We start from the raw sequence: 24,536 nt of genomic DNA, 5'->3' as shown, positions 1-24,536 counted from the left end.
TCTCTGAATTTGTATGCTTCCTTCCCTACTCTTTCCAAACACATAGACAAAATCAGGAGTTGCTGTCTATTCCAACATGGGCTCAACACCTAGTTAAAAAATAAGTATCAAACCATCTAGCTTGGATATTGCATGATGAAGAGAGGAAGCTCTCCTGAACTTCTGAACTCACCATGTGCAGACAGTGATTCAGTAACACAGAAATCTGTCTCTCTCTCTTTCTAATATATATATGATAGGTCAACAACGATTTATCAAGGTGATACTGGGAAGTTCAAGTGCAAGCACTCCAGCTTGGCCTCATGACAGGTGTGTATGGACTTTCAATCAGTAGATAATACACTGTGTGCTTTGCAAAGAGAGGCAGTCCTTCCTACCAGATTGGTCATCTAGTTAAAGAAATCTTAGTTGATTATGTGTTGCAATCATGAATAACAACCTGATCAAATCTGCATATAATTTTGATAGAGACAAAGCCATTATATAACAAATAGCATGCTACCTTTGTTTATACATGATGCACATAATATCATAGCACACATCCTCTTAAAAGACATGTTCCCTTGTGTATGAGAGAAAAGGAACACTACTTTTAGCCAATGCTGCCCATCGTTGCTTACAAGCAAATGTGTTAAAACAATATGTGTGTGTGTGTGTGTGTGTTTTAAAGAAGGTGTTGAAGAATTAATTGGGGACATAAGGAAATTTAATCTAAAACTGTAGTCATTTAATCCACTCGACAATCTGAAAAAATGTTTCACTCTTAAGGGAACCGAAAGGTTGAAGAGTATGTGGGCAAAGGTATCTTTCTTTAAAACAACAACAACTGAACTACAATGTAAAGACAATTAATTGAATAATCTAAAAGAGTTACAATAGACATGGCACACAAACCAGTACATAAAAACTGTCCCCTTTCGCTATAGTAAAAAAGGAAAAAGGTATAAATAAATAAAACCCCACATTACTGTGTGCGCGTGTGTGTTTTAAGATAATGTTGATCTTCCAATCTGATGACATTAATTTTGTATAAATAAGTCCCCTAAGGAATTTCGTTAGTTAATGATCATATTGAGATCTTGACTAAATTAGTGACATCTATTAAACAAAGTGCTCCTTAGGAATGTGATAATTGTACTGGAACATATTGATTCAGGTTTTATTAACTCCATTCCTAATGTAACACAGCAGTGATTGCCAAACCCAACACTGTTCCATAGTTCCATAGCCCCAGATAAATATTTCATGTAGGTAATAGGTGTAATTATATAGTGGGGAAAGTGGTCATTTCTACATAAGGTCACATTAAAACTCGTCAGAGGATGGTGAAAAACCTTTACATTGTAACTATATCACTTGAGCAGTGGAAGTGTTTAAAGGTCTCTTGCCAATACACAGAAACACGGCCCGTTTATTGCAGCATTAATCATACATACAATACTTCCAGTAAAATGGAATGCAGAAAAGAATGATGAATTCCTACCAATTCCAATAAAGATCACTTTGTAATCATCTTCCTTCAAGGCACTGAGTGTCAATCCTTCTACTGAAAGGCTTCTGCCGCAAATTATCTGAAAGGACAATATTTGGAAGCTCATCATAACTGGATCAGTCAGTTTGAAGCTCAAATTATACAGAAGCTTTGAAAGAGTCATCAAATCAATCATTTAGGAATATAAAACTCCATTTAGGGCCAAAAGAGATTTTCAAGGACGATCTTGATCCTGGAACCAAATCTGGAACAAAACAGTAGGTGAGCATAATGCAAAGACTCCTAAAAGAACGTCAGTCTGTTTCCAAATGCAACAACCAAAGTAAGGCTTGTTCCTTGAAGCAAGTGTGGTTCCCCACCCCTGTCTTTTTAGACTAAGGAACTGAAGGTCCTTTGCCATTTATCAGCTAATCTGTATTCTGTCTGAGGTCCTGTTACCTGAGTGGACCTGAGTACAAATGCTGATGATGGTGAAATCCAGAAAATTCGAAGTTAATAACAACACTCCTCTTAAGCATTGTTAAATACTGGAATCTCAGGATATTTATATGGGGAAATGAGCAGGATCTTTGGAAATCTTTTATATGCAATCATAGGTATACAAACAAGTACCATGCCTTTAGGGTGCTTTATTTTCATCACATTATATTACATTGCATGTAAAGCATCATACATTCATTACATTACAGGATAGGCAAGTCAGATGTTACACTTTCATAAGGACTGAACCCACAATCTCTCTGACTCTTTAGCAGGCTTCTTAATAGTTAACATATGGAGGAATATTGTTATCTTATACAATATACCTTAGTCATATATCCATTAAGAATACCGTATCTTCTGTTGAGGAACTATACATCTCTAAAGAGGAATCCAAGGGGTTAATCTCTTGGAGTATCCTTAAATCTAACAGCACCCTTTACATATCTATAAATATCTGTAATAGGACTCTATTGGGATAAATAAGGGAATTATCTATTTTTAGCATAGCCTTGTTGTTTTTATTACCAGCAGTATCACATCAGCATGTTGGGACAGTTTATCAGTTATCAGAAAGATCATGGCTTAAAGGCTATATTGCAGCCTTCTCTTCACATGGCAGAGACTGGCAAAAGGAGTGTAATTGCGATCTCCTCTTGGTTTCTTTAATTCTCTCCCTAGCCTCAGTCTAGTGTATCACCTGTCCAATAAAATAAAAGTGCTGATGGTGCCTCATTTATCCAATCAAAACAGAGATCTTAGATTTGAGATCACTCCTGGTATGGTTGGAGTCTTTGGCTGGCTGCTATCCTGACTGCATCAGCCAGTGCACCTGCTGGGAGATGTACTATTGGTTATATCTGCTCATGTCTCAATGCTGATAGAAAATGAGGTATTCCCATCTCTTTATTCTCATTTGAATAGGTGCTCTGCCCAGAATTAGCTTGGTGTTTTGTTCCCAGTGACACACAAACACACAAACATAGCTTACTGCCTTATATTTTATACTCCAAATGTTATAATCTATAGGTTATAATCTGAACTCTATCATATTTCCAAGCTTCAGAGTTGGCAAACAAATCAGCCCACTCTATAACACTCCTGTATCAATTTGGGGTGATTTTTTTTAAGGGAATAGTTGCATGCTTCACCATATTAAGTAGGGCAGGTCACTGGTGTCAATGTGAGTTATGGTTTTCTCACTTATGTTGTTCTGTTTATGAGATTTCCTCCCCAGAAAAGTTTGTCTGGCATCAACATTGTTCTTCCCATTATTAGAGCATAAAGATTGCAATTTTAAGATGGTAGCTGAAGGCACCAAACAACAAAATATACCGTCACATTTCATATTTAATATTGTTTTTGTAAACAATCACAGATCATTGATGAAAAACTATGCAATATCCCAAGATTCAGCACAAGGCCTTGGCCCCAATGGGTAATCCACTGAGTCTAGACTCTTCACATATTCCATTGATATACCATGCACCCTTGGTGTCTGTTGGGGGGGTTGGTTCCAGGACTCCCTGTGAATACCAAAATGCATGGATGCTAAAATCTCATTAGACACATTGGCAAAGTAAAATGGTGTCCTGTACATAAAATGGTAAAACCAAGTTTTGCTTTTCGGAATTTTGAGAACAATATTTTCAAGCTGTGGATAGTTTAATCTGTGGATGAAGAATCCATAGATATGAAGAGTCGACTGTACACTAGTGTTGGAAAGAATATTGTACACTGGGGATGGAAAGAACATTCAAAATTATTTTTAAAAATAGTTGAAAATATGTTTTTCTGTCTCTTTTCTTTTTTTTAGTATTGAGAAACCCTGACAAGAAATATCTTGGACTAATGAAAGTGTTCACAGTTTGGGACTTATTCTGTGCAAAATTTGCATGTGGTTGTTCTGCATAGAAAACATTATTTTCTGTGCAGGAAACAGCATTTTTGTCATGGAAAATAATATTTCAATGCAGAATTATTCTGCATACAATTTGCACATGGTTGGTTTGCATAGGAAATTTTCTGAATGTAAAATAATATTTCAATACAGAACTATGAATAAAAACCATTTTTATACACAGAAAAATTCTGTAATTCAGAATCTTACATTCTGTGTAAAATTCACACAGGGTTGATTTGGATGTAAAACATATTTTTATATGCAGAAAACAGTAGAAGTTAATAATTCTGCACAGAAATATTATTTTCCACATAGAAAATGCCCAAAGTGCTGAAAACTTTCTCTCAGTGGCAAGAAAATTCCTAAACTAATTCAGTGCTTCTTTTGAGTTCAGTAAACTATATTTAATGAATCTGTAAATCAATAACTATATTTATTAATATAACAAATGTATCCACCAGAATAGCACAGTCTGAATCGTCCTTATCTGAAATGTTTTATATTTCAGATTTTCTCAGATTTTGGAATATTTGTTGCATTGTATATAGACAATGGATATGGGACCCAAGTCTAAACGTGAGATTCATTTATGTTTGCTTCATATATACCTTATAAACAGAGCCTGAAGATAATTTTATACATAATATATTTAATAATTTTGTGCATGAAACAAAGTTTGTGTACACCGAACTATCAGAAAGCAAAGGTATCGCTATCTCAGCCATGCATGTGGCAAATTTTGGATTTAGGAATATTTTAGAATTCAGGATAAGGAAGAGTTAACCTGTAGTTATTTCATAAGGAGTAAGAAATTATGTTTGCAATAACCTAAAATATTGCTAGCTGCAACTATTCTGACCACTAGGCTTTTATCTATGTCTTCACCCATCAGCACAATCCATCCCAAATGCCCAGTACTTATTATTTAAGGTGTCTTTCTGAAACTACTCATCCCACTTGCTACTCCTCCTCTTAACTATCACTCTCTCCCACTCTCCTGTTGTCAGCCAACATTCTTTAACAAGAATATCCTAATTATTTAAATCAAGCAAACCAAAATGCCTCAATTCTCCTTCTGCATCATTTTAGAGGTAGACACTTCCTCAACTCTAGGCTTCTCAGCAGTGGCTAAAAGGCTGGAAATATGTGGGTGACAACAGAAATGTTAAAAGTTTATTAATGTAGTTATTTATTAATTTATATATTTCTCTCAAAATGGGATCCACAGCAGCCTGCAATAATTTTTTAAAAGTCCAACTAAAATTGTTGTGTTGTTGGGTGCCTTCAAGTTGCTTCCAACTTATGGCGACCCTAAGGCTTAAATACCGTAGGGTTTTGGGGCAAGATTTGTCCAGGGGAGGTTTGCCATTGCCTTCCCCTGAGAGCATGGGCCCAAGGTCACCCAGTGGGTTTCATGGCTGAGCAGGGAAATGCTGCCTCCACCTTTTCCTCCTTCCTCCTTTTTTTCCTTCCTCTCTCCTTTTCCTCTTCCTGCTGCAACCTCTGGCTCTTGCTCTTCCTCTGCCTCCCCACGGGCTTGACATCTGCAGATGCTGGAATATGCGGATGGCAAGTCCACAGATAAGGAGGGCCTACTGTAGTCTATATTCATTGGCTCAAAGTATAAATCATTCATCTATATTAATTATTGTATTATATTGCATATAATCACACCCGTACACACACACTGGGGCTGTAACACAAGTAACTCTTAGTAATAGAACTGTGAGCGTAAACAACCTCCAGTGCATTATTAGGCCATGTTGTCTTCTTTATTTGCAAACAATTACTCTGAGGGGGGAAATGCTATCTAGTGGAAAAGGAAATAACTGAATGAGATTCTATCCCATTTAGAGAGGGACCAGGTGAAGACCAGCTAGGCTATCAGGCATTATGAGCACTGCCCCTTTTTCATTATATTAAAAATCCTGTCAACATATCCCCTATTTTATAGGTTTACAATCCTTGAAGAAATTCAGTATAAGTTTTTGCATGCATGTATGATTAGTAAAAATCTAATTACAAAACAACAACAAATCACAAAACAGACAAAGCTACTGCATTTTCAAGTAAATTTAACAATCACAGACACTTTTTAATTAAGGAAATTGTTAATGCACCACTTAGTTAACATAATCCCACCCCCAATACCCAAAAGTGGTAGTCTTCCATGTAGGATTATATTGTATAAGAAAGCTAAGATGGGAAAAACATTATTTTTTTAAAAAAAACACAACACTAATATTTAACTTGCATAAAATGAGAGGGAAAAACAGCAACAATGCTACGTGATTAAAGAAAATCCTTCCAATAGCTACACCGAACCCCTAAAGCCATTTAGGTATTTGTTTCTTACAGACAATTAATCACATGCAGGCAAGCCAGATGAGAACTATTGATTGCCCTTTTCCAAACTAGCGGCATTCAGACAGCAGACAGACAAATGCCCTGAGCAAGAGAAAGCATCTTCCTTCCTCAGCCTGGTGTAGCTTTTAATTGTTCTTTACTAATGTGCATGACATTTTGCTGTTAATCTTTGGCAGAGCTTCGGCTCCTTTTTCTGTGAGGTATACCGAGGCACTTTATATTTTTCATTACCTTCACTCCGAGGTCTTTCATAAGCTGAATTTCGAAATGTACTACATCATATGGGAGCCGGAACTGGGGGATTTCAGATGTACTAGAGAACAAATAAAAAAGAACTTATGAAACATTTGCCAGCTGTTTTTTTTTTAAAGAGAGGGTATTCTGGAGCGATAACTTTTTTTTAAAGGGAAAACTTAAGTTAAAATCCCTGAAAAGAAAATACTAAGTGCATCTTTAAAACAGGGAAAGTCTTGTCTACTTCAAAAAGGAGGAGGGGAGGGGGGAAAAGAAATATGGCAACACCTTTAAAACTAACTTGTTTTTATTTTAGCATGAGCTTCCATGGTATAAACTCACTTCTTCAGATGTAATACTGAGCGGATTATTTAACTACTCTAGTGATAGTGTAGCAAGAATGCTGAAGAATGTTATACAGTCTGTTTATGAGGTAAAGCAACATGATCTACTAACAGTGTAGATCAGGACACATTTTGGATTTATTTTGGATTCTGCAGTTCTTGGAATTTTGTAATTATTATTATTATTATTATTATTATTATTATTATTAACCTTTATTTATAAAGCGCTGTAAATTTTCTTGTTGGAAATATTATACCAAAATGCATACAAAAACTGCTCATTTCAGCATTAAACGAATTTAGAAATTCGTGTCTTGATAGAAAGTACAGTTATAAATGTGTATTTTTCAAGAAAATATGTTCAAAATAATATGTAACTATATTTAACTTTTATGTGAGTTTAAAAACATCAGGTTAACACAGAAAGACAATGGGGGAGGCATTTGAATAAATAGACATGAAGCTAGTATGTAATGAAAATAGAATTATTTGCACATCCCTGCACACAACAGACATATCTTTTTGCTCCCATGGTGTAAATTTTAGAAATAAATGTTAATTTATAAAGAAAGCTGCAAAGAAAAATAAATACATTATTAGATAACTAAGATTATAGTAACTTTTAAACCTGTACTGCCTGATTAAAGTAAAAAAAAAATATGGATCTTTCACTTAGTTTCTTCTGTAAAGTAGCAATGAGTAATTTCAGCAACTTTCTTCCAGCTGAAAAAAAAAGTCTTTAAAAACTACACAATTTTTAAAGGCTATTTGCAATTCAGGATTTATTCTGTGCAAAATTTGTATGTGGTTCTTTTGTGCAGAAATCAGTAGGGTGTGCCCTTAGTATCTGGTGGTGTTTGGTTCCAAGACCCTCCATCGACACCAAAATCTGTGTGTGCTCAAGTCCCATTATATACAATGGCATAATAAAATCATGCTTTTTATATTAAATGGACACATTAATATTTACTTTTTTGAAATTTATTTATTTATTGGAACATTTTCAAGTCATGGATGTTTGAATCCGTGGATGTAGAATCCATGGATATGGAAGGATGGCTTTATTATCTATGTGGTGCCTTTCCTACATGGACAATAATATTTCAATGCAAGGGGAAAATCTTCATTAAACATGTATAACTCTGAAAGTAGAAGAGAAGCTGAGGGGTGGAAGAAGATGTACCGTATTTTCTGGCGTATAAGACGACTAGGCGTATAAGACGACCCCCAGCTTTTCCAGTTAAAATATAGAGTTTGGGATATACTTGCCGTATAAGACTACCCCTCTTCCAACACACACCAAATAAAATTTTTAAAAACCAGATTTGATTTCAATATGGTAATTTTAATTGAAATGCTTATGACATGCAGGTACTTAGCAGGAAAACTTGTTGTATGCAAAGCCTGCTTGAATTGGTCAGCTCTCCCTGCCTGACCAGCCCTCCCTGTCTCCAAGATTTTATTCTACTGTACTTGTACATCACCTCCCTTCCTGCTTTCATATGGTCGCCACATATGGAGGGGATGCGGCCATGGCCATTTTGAGCTCCCCCCACCATATGCGGCAACCACAGATTCTCCAGTCCAGCTCAGAAGTTTCAGCACCCATCCTATAAGACGACACCCGGCATATAAGACGACCCCCAACTTTTGAGAATATTTTCCTGGGTTAAAAAGTAGTCTTATATGCCAGAAAATATAGTATTTGTCATTTTCATCCCAGATCGTCTAGACTGGGCAAATTAAATACTTCTTAATAAATGGGTAAAAAGGAGTAGACAACAGAATGTGACCATTGTCCCTTACATGAAACAGACTGTTTTCATTTGAGACTTTGTGATTTGAAGTGCCTATACTTTTCAATACTGCTTTGTAAGGGATTACAGTCAAGAACTGTACAATACAGAGGCTTTGAATTTTCTCTTGGAATGTTCAGCTATCCGTAATCATCTCAGAATGTTTTCACTAGGGATGGAAAGAATATTTTAAAGTATTTGAAAAATGGTGAAAAACAAGTCAATTGAGCATTGAGAAACTGTGATGAGACAAATCCTAGACTGATGGCAATCTTTGCAGTTCAAGATTTATTCTCTGCACAATTTGCACTTGGTTGCTTTGTAAAGAAATCAGAATTTTCTGCACATGAAACAAATCTTTTCTTCATGGAAAATAGTATTTCAGTAAAGAAGTATTAATTCCTGCACAGAAAATGCTATTTTCTGCACAGAAAATAATGTTTTCTATGCAAACCAAACACGTGTGAATTGTACGTAGAATAAATCCTCAAATACAGCATTTTCTACACAGAAAACAGACTTTAACGCATGGAACATAGGCCCGATACAGACTGATAGAAACCGCTGTGCTGAAGTCAATTTTAGGGATTGGTAGGGCTGGACATTCATATGCGCCCAGCCTTACTAGCGATGCGCTTAGGACAACTTTAAATACCGTTGTTCCGTCCCGCACCCTCAGAACATCTGGGCAGCAACTCCTTAGGGTGCCAGGGGCTAGGCTGTCCTCCACTACGAGGAGGACATTCTCCATCGCTGCCCCGGCCCTTTGGAACACGCTGCCCATAGAGCTCCGCTCGACCACCTCCCTGGCCCAATTCAGAAAGGATCTGAAAACCTTTCTGTTCCATCTTGCATTCCCCGACTAAAGTCCAGTGGGCCTCCTTTCCTCTTCTGTGGCAAAGAGGATTGGCTAACGGGGGTTTTATCCTGTTTTTGTTTTAATATTGTTGTATTATTGTAATGTTGTATTTTATTATGTTGTTAACCGCCCTGATCTTCGGAAGGGCGGTATAAAAATAAAATTTTTATTATTATTATTTATTATAACTTTAAATACCGCTTTAATCCATATGGAGACCCATGATCCTAACACCACCACTTTTTTCTCCCCCTACATGATTCTTTTTTGCCATCTTCAACAGAATGCTTCATATCTTTTACAGCTTTTGGTTGCCCCAATAAATTAAAAGAAACTAAATAATGGAAATATAGGAATATATGAAAGGGCAAAGGAAATGCAAGGAAATGAAAACAAAAAGAGAATAAACAGCTTGAAGAGGAAGGATTTATACTATATTGTGTTTCATATTATGAGTTAAGAGAAAGTGTGAAGGAGGACATGAATAAATCTCAGTATGAAGGAGATTGAGAAATTATTATTATTATTTAATTAGGCATCCAACACATCATCATTTACATTGTACACAAATGTAATCACTCAAAATATAAACCATCTAGCAACTTCAATGAGCAACTTCAATTCTAGTTCTTTCCCTAACTTCTTCCTAGTTCAACCCTTCATCTCAGCTTCATAAATATTCTGTTTACTTCCTTATCTGAAACAGATAGTGGTATAATAATCCCAGAGATTGAGAAATTATTAAATACAAATGATGATCATTTAACAAGTAAAATGTATAAACTACTATTAAGATTTAGTACAGAAAACGAACAGGTAAAAGAGTGTATGATGGGATGGGTAAAAAAATTGGGCCATAATGTACAAATGAGTTAGTGGGAGGACATCTAGGCTAAAGGGCTAGTTGGCTGCCTTGAGCAGGTGGCATAGAAATCATTTAGTAGAGAGAGGCCATTCCTTCATGCCTGTAGATGGAAAGGAGCGGCTAAATCTCATCCTTCCCAGTGGGCTCTGGCAAAGGCAAACTGCTGCTGCTTCTAGATCATGTGTCCATCCTCCTTAATAACTTTTGCCATTTTGATCACACTCTAATGTCCCTTGGCCACATGTGTATGATTTTTAACTGTGAAATGTTAGAGGTATGGAAGGGAGGCCTGCTGATAAGCAATTCAAGGATGTGTCTAAGCAAAGAAAGAAATAATTATGGGGGGATATATATCCATGGCACCCATTTTTGCCCCTCATTGGTGCTGTGCAGCACCTAGAGAGGCTTCTTTTTAGGAGTGCCATAATGTGTTGATGACGCCGCCTCCGGCAAATGCCATTTGGGCATGCGGACGCCTGTGCGTCATCATCGCGCGCCCCAAGTGGGGTGACAGATTGAAAATTGATTATATGTTTTCTTCCAATACATATCTGACTTGCCCATTTATAAATTACATACACAAATACAAATAAGCACAAACTGAATCACAATATACCTTATATGATAAAAGTTTAGTAAGAGTTTGAAGGTTTTTTTTAAAAAAAACTGTTAAATTTTCATGCACACACACATATTTCCTACACCATTCCCTAAACTTTCCCTTAACGATGAGGAAATTGTGTTAGAATGCTTTGTTTCGGATTTTAAGGGCACATCACTTACCTTAAGCCGCCCACATAGTTTTCCTTTTCAAAAATGGTGATATTTGAGTAGCCCAGCCGGGCCAGAAAGGTAGCACAGCTTATACTTGCAGGTCCTGCTCCAAGAAGGGCTATCTTGGCATGGTAGGCTTCAGGCATCTCTTCTGGCAAAGAAGGATTTCTAATCTGTGGTATGTTCATTGCCCTGTATACCTGTGGGGAAAAAACGGTATGAAGGCAGTGAGAATAGCAGTACAAATTCTCCAGTTATGGTGGGCTGAGTTTTAGTCAAGAGAAAAGGGCTATGCTCAAATCTCAATCTGAAGTAGATTCACAACTTGCTACAATTTGCACCACTTAATTCATGTATTGCTACAACTTCCAAAGCATCTCCAGAGAGAGAGAGATATACATTCTTAGTTGGTTTCTTCCTTCCCTGCTAGCTGTTGCGGTCTCAGGGCTCAACCTCCACTCTGCTCTTCCTACCTTCAAGCTACAAGCAAGTAGGCCATATTGAATAGTCTTTGTTTATTTCCCTATGTAAGTGAGAATAATAATCTCATTTAACCTTGATCTGGGAACAGCGTCTAATATAATATTTCTCTCTCTAAGTGTGTGTGTGCGCGCGTGTGTGTGTTTGAATGACAAGCTGTGAGCTACTGTGATTGGCACTTAATGCGTAATTCTTAATGGCATCACTATGGGCCATCTCTAGGTCTCAGGTTTTGGTTTGGAAACCTCAGGGGCTGGGACACTCTAAAACTGGTGACCCATTAATGAAGAATAAGGCAATCAACAGGTAATAAGCAAGATGGCTGCATATTCTGTCCTCTCTCAGAAACAGTATGCCCTGCTCAGTATCAGTTTTGGGAAAATGAGAAGGAGGATACTATTGCAGAAGCAGGGGAGTTTCTGAGTATTCACTATGGGAAATGAGGCTGCCCGACTCACCGAGTTCGCCTGGTTGCCATGGGAGGGGGGGAGCCGCCAAGTGCCGCATTGGGGAGGGCCAGCTTTGGTGACATCCCAGCAGGCCCTGTGTTGGGCCTGCTGGGCCTGCCATTGGCTGGCCAGGATGTGGGGGGGAGTGTGTGCTTCCAGACCAAGCGATGGGACTACAACTCCCAATATGTGCTGGGGGCAGAAGTGCCATCTCATTGGTTGACAGCAGAGGATTAATTGGACTGTCCCTTCCAAATCTAGAGAGCTGTAGGGTAAGTGGTGTTCTGATGAGTACCAAGCTGCTTTGGGGACTCTTAATTCCTATCAACTGCCCAACCATATGTGTTGACCAATATTTAGGCTGGTCATTCATGAGACACCTCTTTAATATAAATGTGGTTTCTAAATGCTTGAAAAATTACAAAATTCTTCATCTATTGCAGGGCTGTATAACATATGCCCCAGGGGGCGCATGCAGCTTGCCAAAGGATTTTGGGCAGCCCACAAGGATGTGCAGTGATATCAAGGCTCCTCCACTGCTTGGCCACCTCCTGAGAGGGCTGGGTGGTGGAGGAGGAGGAGGACAGATAAACGTTCACCCCGCAAGGCTCCTCCTGTGCCCAGCTTTCTCCTGAGATGGCCAGACAGTGGAGAAGGAAGAGGAGCAAACTCTCATCCCCCAAGGTTCCTCCATCGCTTGTCTTTCTCCTGCGGAGGAGGACGAGCAAGGCTGCTCTGATGATCAGCTTTCTCCTGAGGAGGGGACTGTGCAAAAGAGGAAGAGGACAGAATTAATATTGGTGATATTAATTATTAATTAATTTTTAATTAAAACCTATTTGCAGCGCAAAATTTTACCCTATTTTAATTTTGGCCCCTACCTCCTGCCAAGTTGTACAGGTCTGATCTGCTGCCTGATTAGAATGTCCCTAGAGCAAAATATCCTTGGCATATCCAAAATTAGCACAATAAAAGTCAATGTATTTTATGAACATTATATCCGTGCAACTATTTCCTTCATATATGACTTCATATTATATATGACAAGCTATGCTCTACAATATAGTTAACTCTTATACTCATAGATTTGAAGAAATTAGAACTAATCATGACTTTAACCAGTAACTGGGCACTGAGAAAGAAAGGGAAGCACATACATTAATATAATTTTGACCTGTGCCACAGGAGGTCTAACGTGTGCTTGTGTTAATAGTTTGACTCTATTCCACTTATGATCTGGTTCCACTAGTTACCTTGGAAACTGCAACACACACTTTACATCATAAATATACAATGCAGATGGAGTGCAAGTTTCTAATTTTGATATTTGACTGAGAAGCTATGATTTATTTAAATTGTTTCCATTTTTGTGAGTTTACAAATACATGTTTAAAGAAAGCTGGTGAATTCTAAAGAATCAGGAAATGCATTTTTAAAAATGTTATAGATCTGGAGTTTTCGTTTCAGGCCACAGAAGAGTTATATTTTAATTAGCGACTTCTTCCTGCAATACATAAAGATAACTAACTACTTCAGGGGGGAAATGCAAAGGGATATCTCTCATGCCCATACGATTGATACTATACCTGTTTGAGAATTCATGTTGTGGCACCATTTTGCACTCGTGCCAAGTTTATTGAATACTCTTATCATTCATTATGCCCTATAATGCAGTGTTTTGCAAGCAGGCCCCTCTTCTCTTTTCTCCAGGGTCTAATCAGAGCCAGAGATTGGTCCTGTCATTGCCGTCTACCAGAAATGCATGTGTATACATGGAAGGGAGTCCACATGCAGATACGCAAAGCCTTCAGCGTTTAGTCTACTGTTAGGCAACAATGGTGACCTTTGACATATCAAATGTTTTCTGAATTCATCTCTCATCAGCCCTAACCAGGACAGCCAGTAATGAGGATGATGGGAGTTGCAGTCCAATGTTCACAGAGTCATAGTTCCCTAATCCCAGACTGTAGGGGCTGAAGGCCATTCTACATGTTCCCTGATCTGCATGGTCAACAATATACTCACATCATGTGAAACCCTCTAATTACAAAAATAATATTGACACAAAGACACACTCACGTACCAGTTCTATTGAGCATGTAGCTGTTTCATGCATAGCACTGCCAAAAAATTAGAATGATCGTTCCCAGGAGATCCCAGGAGTGAAGATTCTTCATTAAGAGAAGTTGCTAAGTCCTCCTGTACCTCATGCTCTCTCCAAAGAGATGCTAGTGAAGTTCTTAGGACATCAGATGTTGGCCACCCTGATGTTCTAATCATTGGCATAGAATCAGACAACTTCCTTGGAATTTAGTGGAAAGAAGAGATACAGTGGGGTGTCACCAGAATACTGCTGGCACTAAACCCAAACCTCCAGATGAACTCTCCCAATACTTTTGTGTATGTGATAGAATGTGGGACTGAACAGAACACTAAGGGAACCCACAGTTAAACAGCTAAGGCCTGATACAGAGTGTCCTAAAAGGATGCTCTGCTGGAGCCTTCTTTTCTGCTGGCGGGAAGCCACAGCAGATAAACCGCGCAGTTTCCTGCTGGCAGAAAAAGAACCCGCAAAAAGCAGGTTCTTTTCCCGGCGCACTTGTGACGCCCGAGTGCACCAATGGTGCACTCACGACGTCACAAGTGCGCCATGACATGCAGACGCTAAGAATCCATCACTCACAATGGTGGCACCCATCTGTACAGGGCGCAGCCATTTTGACGTACGGAATACGTGCTAGGGTTGTGGGGCATCTTTAAGTGATGCCCTGAGGCAGCCCTAGCATGTATTCATTATGTGCTAAAAGGCCCATCTGTACTGGGCCTAAGATACTGAACAGGAACCCTCCAGCACCACCTTCTGGATTCATTTCTCCTGGAAGGAACAGAACACTATACAACAGTTCTTCCAAGTCCCATCCCAGACAGATGGTCCAGATGGTCAATGATATTAATGGTCAGATATTATGGTCAATGGCATTAAAAGCTGCCAAGAAGTCCAGCAGAACCAACAGGGACACATCTGTGTAAGTCATCTACCAGGGAAACTCTGTCCCATAACAAGGCCTGAACCCAGAATGAAATATTATGTCTCCCCGGAAATATTTTACCTCAAGAAGACATAGTATGGCTTATTTCAGGAGATGTCTTATTTTTATTAAGTATGGTACAACAATCTACATTTATTTAAATATAGTTAAGTCAACTTCTTCTGGAACCTTGTCATAACTCTCCTAACCCAGAATTCCATCCTGAATTTCTTGCGACTCCATTTCCTTTAGAACCATTGGCCCCAATCTTTCTGCTCCCTTCCCGTCCCCTTCCATTCCATGCCGGGCCTATCACTATGTCTTATTTTCAGGGTATGGCTTATATTGCACAACTGCTTAGAAATCCTGCTATGGCTTATTTTATATGTATGTCTTATTTTCGGGAAAACAGGGTAGTTCAAGATTACTTCCAGGGACATCTGAAGTTAGGAGGATATCACATGCGCGATGTCATGGCCAGCCAAGATCAGCTCTCGGAGGATGAGGATGAGCCTCCTCCAGAGCAAGAGCTAATTGAGGCTACACCAGATGGCAATCCTGCTCTGCCAGGTCCCAGCAGTGCTCTCCCAGCCCCAGAGGCCTCTCACTAGCCCAACCAGGTCCTAGTGCTAGTGAGAGGCCTCCTGTGGTGCAACAGCCTAGTGGTGACTCTGGGGAGGAAGCTTGCCTGGATGTGCCTATTACAAACAGAGAAGGGCTGAGAGTGCTTGCAGGCACAGATCCAAGAGGATTGCAGAGAGGCAATTAGCCAACCAGCCTCAGGTGGCACGGGGGAGAGTTTCCCTTACTTAAGCTGTAGAGAGGCCTCCACTCAGTGCCAGAGTTTATTGCATGATCCCTTGGTGTGATTGCTGCTGGCACTGGCTCCTTGTATCTTGACTCCTTGTTGCTTTGACCTCGGACTGGACCCTTGTTATCTTCTGGCTGCTTTGACCTTGGACTGCTTTGACTACTCTGACTCCCGGTATCCAGACTTCGGCTTGGCTTTCGGAATGCTCTGACTTCTGGTATCCTGACTTCGGCTTGGCTTCTTGGACTGCTCTCATACTTACTCCTTGCAAGGTCTGTGTTCTGCTTCCACTTGCTGGGTTAAGCCATTCTTATTGGCGAGTGTCTGTGTGTGCTGGCTGCAGTCTGGGACACGCTAATATCTTGCCCAAAAACATAATATTGGACACTCATTGATAATTGTATATTATGAAGGCATTCAGTGATGGCTTTTTCAATAGAAGCCTTACATCTATCTCCTTGGGTAAGCTGGAATTCTGCCTTGTTGTATGGAGGCAATGACTACCCCCTTGACCCACTCAGGCAGCCCCACTTTGGCTTAGAAGTGCCTGGGCCAAGAAGGGCAAAGATCTAGCACATGTAAAAGCTCTGACATCACCAAGGATCCTGTACATATCTTCAGGATGTTCAAATGGAAAACAAATTACAAGTCAACTTCAAACTCAAGGAGTTAGCCAAAGAAGTAAGCAAGCAGAGTCTTTCCCAGTGGATCTTAAAAAAGGTGATTTGTCCCTTCCCTCTCTAACCTTCTGTGGACTGTCAAATAGGCACTGGAGGAGAATTGGGAAACTTTTCTCAACTGGCTTTTGGCTTGTAGAAAGGTCTGCAGAAGAAGGGGAAGAAATTTCCACTTTGCTGGTGTCCAGCTGCCAAAACAAACTTGGCTTTAGCCCAGAGATAGGACTGTAAGGACTGAGTGAATTCATCCCACATTTAATTTCATTGCCTGAACATTTCATTGCCTGAACACTGAGTTCTTGTCCCCTACAGAAATGCCATCACTCACCTTCAATACTCCTGTAGCAATAATGCAGCCAGGAAAATCTTAAAAATGCAAACAAGTGATTTATTATGGCAACAATGAATAAGATCCATACAAACTAGGGCAGAAAAATAAATGTTTTTAAAACTGTCTGATGTGATCATTAATCTCTTTTGATATTCACAGTTTAATAGAGTGGCTACCCCTCTCCCCATACACATCAACTGGATCTCCAAGCCTGGTTATTTTTACAGAACTCTGGAAACCTACATGTGATCAAGGTTTCTAACTTTCTTCAACACAGGTTTCTAAAGTTCTATTCACATGTGCTCCCCTTTGATGTTTCTGTACTATAAATAATAAAACTTTTATTTATACCCCGCTTTTTGTTAAAACAATCACTACAGCTCCCATGATCCATCTCCCTTTGGGAACTGCAGTTTAACAACAACTGGAGGGCTACTACATGTTATTCACTTCTGCTCTAAGTTGAGAGGCCAAAGGAGCCAGTGTAGTCCACAGTCCAAAGCCTTCTCATATCAAGACTGCAGAATTTCAGTTTTTTCCCCCCAACTATTGTTCTGCCAAAGGCAGGACCACTACGAAAGGAGAAGAAATCCTAGTGTGGCCTGCTGGTGGGAAAGGAGTTTGTTGGTTCTCAGTTCTGCTACATTTCTCTTCTATCATATAGGAGTAACAATTACAGATTAGAAATATTCATAAATTGACTTGTCTCCTCAAAGCAGGCTCCCTCCACTCAACACAGAGGGTATGGTTTTGAAAATATTTTACCTAGAGAAGAAAAAAATCCACAGGCAAAGAAGGAAATAAAGTTCCTATCTCCAGACTTTGTAAACCGTGGTATTTGCATGTAGAATATATTCCGACCCCTAGGTTCATTCTCTCTCACACACACACATAGAGTTATGTATCACCTACATGGCTTGGGTCCAGCTTACATGAAGGAATGCCTCCTCCCATATAATCCTTCCTGCACACTCAGGTCCTCTGGGAAGAACTTACTGCAGTCAAGGAAAATCAGACTGGTGATGACTTCCCAGAGGACCTTTTCCGTTGCCGCTCCAAAAATCTGGAATGACCTGCTGGAAGAGACTCACCCTTGAGGCTTTCAAAAAGGTGATAAAAACAATTCTTTTCTGGTGGGCCTTCCCAGATTGACCTTTGTCCAAACTAGAACAAGTCTGATCCTCTGATTAAATCTCACTACTGTCGCTATGTGTTAACTGATTTTAATTTGTTATTGTGATCTGTATTTATATATGACTTTATTGTAGTAATTTTATTCAGGAAGGGAGGGTGAGGGTTGGGGGGGTTGCGTTTGACTATTTTGTATTGTATTAACTTCTGTTGTTACCCGCCTCGATCTCCAAAAGGGAAGAGGAGGGATATAAATAAATAAATAAATAAATAAATAATAATTATCATCTAAATACTCACTTGCTCACACAGAAGGGGGGAAGGGGACAGCATGAGAGTGAAAGGAGGGAAAAAGGGAACACCCATCCATCCCCTTCCTCTGCCTATGCAAGTGAGTAAATAAAGGAATGCACACACTCTCACTCCTCACACTTCCCATTCTCTTCCCACCCATCCTCACACCCATAAGAGTGAGTTTGTGAGTGAGAGAACATATATGCCCTCCCTCCCTGCAGTCCCCTATCCCTTGCCCCCACTCATGTGAGTGAGCAAAGGAACACATGTGCCTTCCCACTTCACACACTGCCATCCCATCCCTTTCCCTCTTCTGTCCACACAAGTGAGCAAATGAACAAGGGAACTTGCATGCACTCCCTCCTCATGTTTCCCTATTCCAATGCCATATCAGCGAACAAGCAAGTGCACGAGAAAACACATGCATGGCTGGGCCCAGCCACCCCATCAATTTGATTTCCTCCCAGTGGTGCCAGTGTTACCCAAGTCCCTGCTGAAAATGCTCTAAGGCAGCAGTGGAGGGGGCAGCAAATAAAGTAACGACAAATCAGTGAATGTTGAAGCTACAAATGTGGAGGGGTGATTGTGTTATCTAGTCCTGTATATACCTCTTGGTAATTTCTCCTTGAATAAGTCTGCTTTCAGATGGCATAGTCACACTAATGGATAAATTCTTGCTCTCAGTCCTGTGCCCCCACCCAGTCCATAATAACCTGCACTACAGGTCCAATAAACTTTCCACAAACATCCTACTACATTTTATTTTTTCTTTTCTTAAATCAAGACAGGGGATTAGTCTGGTTTACTGTGCAAGGTCATCTTACAATATTCTAACTGTCGTATCCCCCCCCCCCAGTAAAACTGGTAAAGCATGGGGCTGCTTTGCAGAGCTAGAAAATAACTTACATTATCTCAGTAATATGAATATAATGATGAAGTACTTTTTGTACAGAGTGTATGTGTGAATTAAGTGCTACACTAGAAAACCTACATTTTGGGGTACACAAATGATAGTCCAAACAGAACTGCACTAAAATCTTGGACTGCTAATTGTATTTTAAGTGGTATTAAGAATGGCAGGTCACGGATTGCAGAGTATAGATGAGAAAGCCCATCTATAAGTTACTTGTGAATAGTGACCACTTGTTCACCAGGAAAGATTAAACATAGAAATTCAAACAAAAGGGTCTCTCTTGAGACAATAGTTCATTTCTTCATTCATTGACCTAAAATACAGAAAGGTTTGAAGAGGGCATTTATCCCAAAATATTTGCACATGTGCCTTGGCTCTTGAATTCTACACGAGATAGATAGATAGATAGATAGATAGATAGATAGATAGATAGATAGATATAGAAATATAGGTATAGATAGTTTCTTAAGAAAAGATAGGAACTTGGGGTAAGGATTAATTGACTGGCTCATTCAAGAAGTTTTCCTATCCTATCTTTCCGCTCCTGTCATGAACACATCCTATCCTTCAAACATACACAACACTCACTATTATTTCCTATCATTTGACAAATTATTTCTGATGAAGAGTTAAGAGTATTCAACCAATGCAAGTTTTGTCCAAATCTGCCAAAACAATTGATATCTCTGTAAAAATAGCACTGTATTTTGCAAAGATAATGTGCACAATAAATAAACAGTAAACATTTGTCAAATGCACAGACAATTTCCACATCCTCAAACACCCATAGGGCAGTTTAAACAACAGCAGGAAAATGTCAGAAATACAAGATGCTAATCAGCAATAATCATTTGTATTTGTGGCACCTTGACACTGAACATTTGCGCTTATCCTCCTGTGGTGCCTCCATGACGTCTTGTTTTGTTCTGTGTTACTGCCATATCCAACCAATAAGTCCCCCACCCTATGCATTTAATCTGCTAGCACAGTGTGTTTTCAATTGGTCTGTAAATCTTGAACTGCACAAAATGCAAGACTACAAATGATTTAAACTGCCATGCTGAAGACAAAGGTATTAACCCAGCTTAATTTGTTTATTACAATACAGTTAAATACTTGGGCAGGTGTCCTATTGAAATCTTAGGGAAGGTTGCACAAATATTTGAGGCTGCAGCTCAAAAGCCACTTTAAGTTACTGGTAACATTACAAGCCAGTGTGAATAGTGGTTTGAGCATTGGACTACAATTCTGGAGTACAGGATTCATTTCCCCACTTGGCCATGAAACCCATTGGGTGACTTTGGGCAAGTCACATGCTCTCAGCCTCAGGGGCAGGCTATGGCAAACCTCCTCTCAACAAATCTTGTCATGGATCATAGAATCATAGAGTTGGAAGAGACCACAGGGACCATCCAGTCCAACCCCCTGCCATGCAGGAAATCACAATCAAAGCATCCCCAACAGATGGCCATCCAGCCTCTGCTTGAAGACCTCCAAGGAAGGAGACTCCACTACACTCCGAGGGAGTGTGTTCCACTGTCAAACAGCCCTTACTGTCAGGAAGTTCCTCCTAATGTTGAGGTGGAATCTCTTTTCATGCAGTTTGTAGGAAACCCATGATAGGTCACCATATGTCAGAAAGAACTTGAAGGCACACAACAACAACAACACAAAATGTGCCTCTTTTTTATTTTAAGAAACTAAAAAGGAGATGGAGCTTAAAAAGAGAAAGACTGTGCTGTAGAACAGTTTCTTAGTGAGAATGGGGCCTAAATATGAGCATATTATGTGCATTGCACATTGAGAAAGGCAACTTCACCAGATCCTGGGGCCAATTCTAAACCCCACGTCAAGACCTGTCCCAGCCATGTCACTCACTCCTGCCAAAATCAGAAATGGGCATACCGTAAGTATTTCCTTTTGAGAGCAAGAGGGAAAAAAACATGTGGCAGTCACAGGTCTGGTTTTAAGCCTGAATTGCACTTCCTGGAAGCTTCTTCTCTATGAATCCATTTTTAAGTATGAAAAAAATCTGCCATAGAGGAGGAATTCCAGAGGCTGTAAAAATGGGAAACATGTGGCCCACCTATACTACACTACACAGCCTGTTGTTGCTGTTAACCGCCCACGAGTCCACCTACATAGTTTAGGATATGTCAATACTTTTCAAGAGCTGCAGCAATGCAAAAATGCAGAGACTTGATAATGATGCAGCAGCTGTTAGGGAAAACATTGCACATATACCGGCCATCTCATTGAAAAGCCCCTGATAAGTTTAGGAAGGACCAAGTAGTTCCTTTGAACACAGATTGAATGCTGCTGAGACAGGCCAATGGCTCAGTCCTTGGGGATCCCAGAATTCCACAGGACAGAACCAAAGCAGTTAAAGTGGAATGATAGTGCTATCATTACTTTAGTGTGAATGGGCCACAGAGCTTTTAAATTTTACTTTTTCAAATAAAATGTCAAAATTGCTCATGCTGTGGCCATGCTGGGTGAAGGATTCTGGGAGTAAAGCAAATTTTCCAAGCTCTAGGAAAGGAAAAATCTTCTAAACTCAGTCCCAGTTGCCTATTGAGATAATAAGTAATTATATTCAAAATGCTTTGGGCTACAACAGTCAATCTTCTTTCTGATAAACTGCTCTGCAGCACTTTTTAAGGTCCTCATCCAGGTCCTCCTCCCATTCCCCCCATCATTCATTTGTCAATGCAGTTTATAGCAAGAGTATAAGCTCCACATTTTAATTTTGAAAGATTTCATCTGCTGAAGAGAACAAGAAATTCTTCCATCTTGCATGCTTGGAATACAAGAAGGGCATTACAAAAAAAATGCATTATGAATATAACAGATTGCAGTTTCTTATCATTTCTATAATATATGAAACAGTCATTAAAGGACACACAGAAAATATCTAAATTTTACAACAGTTATGAGCATGAGCAGGGTATAAATTTTGTATGTATTTTAAGTATATATTTGTGTGCATATATATTTCAATGCATTTTAAATTATGCAGAACTACCACGTTGCTCAACTATATTAGAACCCTTGATACCAATAGATCACTTTAAATAAACTTAAAATTCTGTGATGAAAACCATTCTGAGCTATTCATCCTGTGCCAGATTTTATATCAATCATCGTGCCAGCATGCAGCATTTTAAATAGATTTCTAAAGATTTTTGAAGAAGAATGGTAGATATTTAGCAAAATCTATCACGGAATAATTCTTCCCTATTAATCATAGCATTAAGACTAAAAGGAGACACAAATCAAGATTTAACTGATATTATTTGCAATTGGTTTTAAAAACAGTAATAATTCAGTAATATATCACTCATACATTTGACAAGAGTTTAATATATTTCTTTTGCACATGCTGCAACTGTATGTGTGTGTATATATATATATATATATATATATATATATATATATATATTGAACAGAAAGAAAAGCATTCCACAGAGCTATGAGACAGCAGTGGTCTTTCATTGTGTTAAGACAAAAACATTCAATTTACTAGTAGGATTAATAAAACCTCGGATGCCCCCTGAACTCAATTGATCTTGCAAGTTAGTTTTCTTAATAATCCTCATGGCTTTTCCTTGAGAATCCAAAATTTAGCTATATCAAACTGTGTGTCACAAAGATGTCAGCTCCAGCTAAGAAAGAAAACAATTTCCTTGTCAGCCTTCTTAGTAAGAGTATGTAGAGGAAAGCTTAAAAGTGAACTATAAGAACAGGAGGAATTGAGAACTGGGGAAGTGGTTCAGAGAAACCTCTGGCCACAAGACCCCTGTTGTTATTATTATTATTTTATTATTTATGAGTTTTGTACTCTGCTTTCCATGTAAAAGATACAGCCAACTAAGAGGAGGAAAAAATATCATAAAGTTTTTTCCCCTCTGTTTTTTGTTGAAGGAGGGGGAGTAATCCAGTCAGTTAACCATTAAAAACACCATAATAGCAAACATTACAATCGTCACAATAATCAATATATCTCAAAGCAGTTAGAAGTTTGAGGAAAGGGATCCTCAAACCCTTTGAAGATGAATCTGAAGAGAAGTGTCCCCACACCTAGAAAGTAACTCCAGCTCTGAGGGAGCTGTCTAGAAATAACCCCAGAGAAAGCCTTCATATGTGTGTTCTATAAATCAGACCCTGCAAGTTGGTGACATTCTCATGAGGAACTGTCTTGCAGATATAACATCTGTATAAGTTCATAATGCTTCCAGTCTGATTTCAAGGTACCTGTGTTTAAAACTCACTACCATCTAAAGTGGAAATGGGACAGCTAGCTGCACTCATATGGCCATGCACCTTGTTTCCACATCAGACGTGGGGGTATTCTCAGTAACAGTGGTGGCAGAGAAAGGCAAGGGGCATGTGGGGCGATTTGGTCTTCTGGGGATTGCTATGGAGTTTCTGAGAAACTCTATGGCAAATGGCAGGTCATTTCAACCTGCACTGCAGCCCCCTTGTACCAGGATCAAACCAAGACTGCTGGATTGGCATCTAATCTGCCTGATCTCAGCCCAGAGATATTGCCATGTGTCTTCCATACAGGACAATGTGAGGTCACAGGTTCTCCTCTTTCATAACATCAGAAAATCATAGAGTTGGAAGAGACCATAAGGGCTCAAAGCAGAATCAAAGCAACCCCATCATATGGCCATCCAGCCTCTGTTTTAAAACCTCCAAAGAATACTACACCACACTCCAAGGAAGTGTGTTCCATTGTCGAAGAGCTCTTACTGTCAGGAGATTCCTCCTAATGCTGAGGTAGAATCTCTTTTCCTGTAGTTCTTCCGGCAGGCCTTTCCAGATTAACCATCCCGGCCTGGGCTCCCTGATCCCCTCTTTTCTCTCGTGGCCCCATCTTCAGTGATGGTTGAGGATCTCCAGAGGGACACCAGGGTTTTTAGTTTGTTTTAACTATATTTTATGTTTTGATATTGTGTTTTTAATCTGTCATATTTTTTAATACTTTTATAAGGAGGGGAGGGATTATAATGTTTTTAATTTTATATTTTACTCTGTTATAATTCACTGTTGTCAACCGCCCGGATTGGTTCGCCACAGGGCGGTATACAAATAAATATTATTATTATTATTATTATTATTATTATTATTAGTTTGAAACCATTGCTCTGGGTCATAGTCTCTGGAGCAGCAGAAAACAAGCTTGCCCCTTCAAACAGTTAAATAGGGGTATCATATCACCCTCTAGCTCCCTAAGTCTCTCCTCATAAGGTAGGGTTTCCAAACCTTTCACCATTTTGGTTGCCCTCCTCTGGACACACT

General features: G+C 39.3%; 1 protein-coding gene across 4 annotated transcripts in view; it reads right to left on the bottom strand.

The window, feature by feature from the left end:
* DPYD (dihydropyrimidine dehydrogenase) overlaps nt 1-24,536 on the bottom strand; it is a 617,920-nt gene that overhangs the window by 384,709 nt on the left and 208,675 nt on the right. For 3 of the 4 annotated variants that reach the window (XR_006103753.1, XR_006103752.1, XM_042465741.1), the window contains exons 6-8: nt 11,124-11,314; nt 6,474-6,555; nt 1,484-1,571 (exon numbers count right to left, since the gene is read on the bottom strand). Coding sequence is in view for 2 of the 4 variants with exons in the window: in XM_042465741.1 (XP_042321675.1) it covers nt 1,484-1,571; nt 6,474-6,555; nt 11,124-11,314 (361 nt within the window). In the remaining 2 variants the exon portion in view is untranslated. Of the gene's footprint in view, nt 1-1,483; nt 1,572-1,592; nt 1,737-6,473; nt 6,556-11,123; nt 11,315-24,536 lie in introns of those variants that run through there. The other variant, XM_042465740.1, reaches the window with a different exon arrangement.

This window comes from Sceloporus undulatus, chromosome 4 (assembly GCF_019175285.1).
Source record: "Sceloporus undulatus isolate JIND9_A2432 ecotype Alabama chromosome 4, SceUnd_v1.1, whole genome shotgun sequence".
NCBI lineage: Eukaryota > Metazoa > Chordata > Lepidosauria > Squamata > Phrynosomatidae > Sceloporus > Sceloporus undulatus.
The sequence above is the reverse complement of the archived record's forward strand: the minus strand, read 5'-3'. Positions and strand labels throughout refer to the sequence as shown.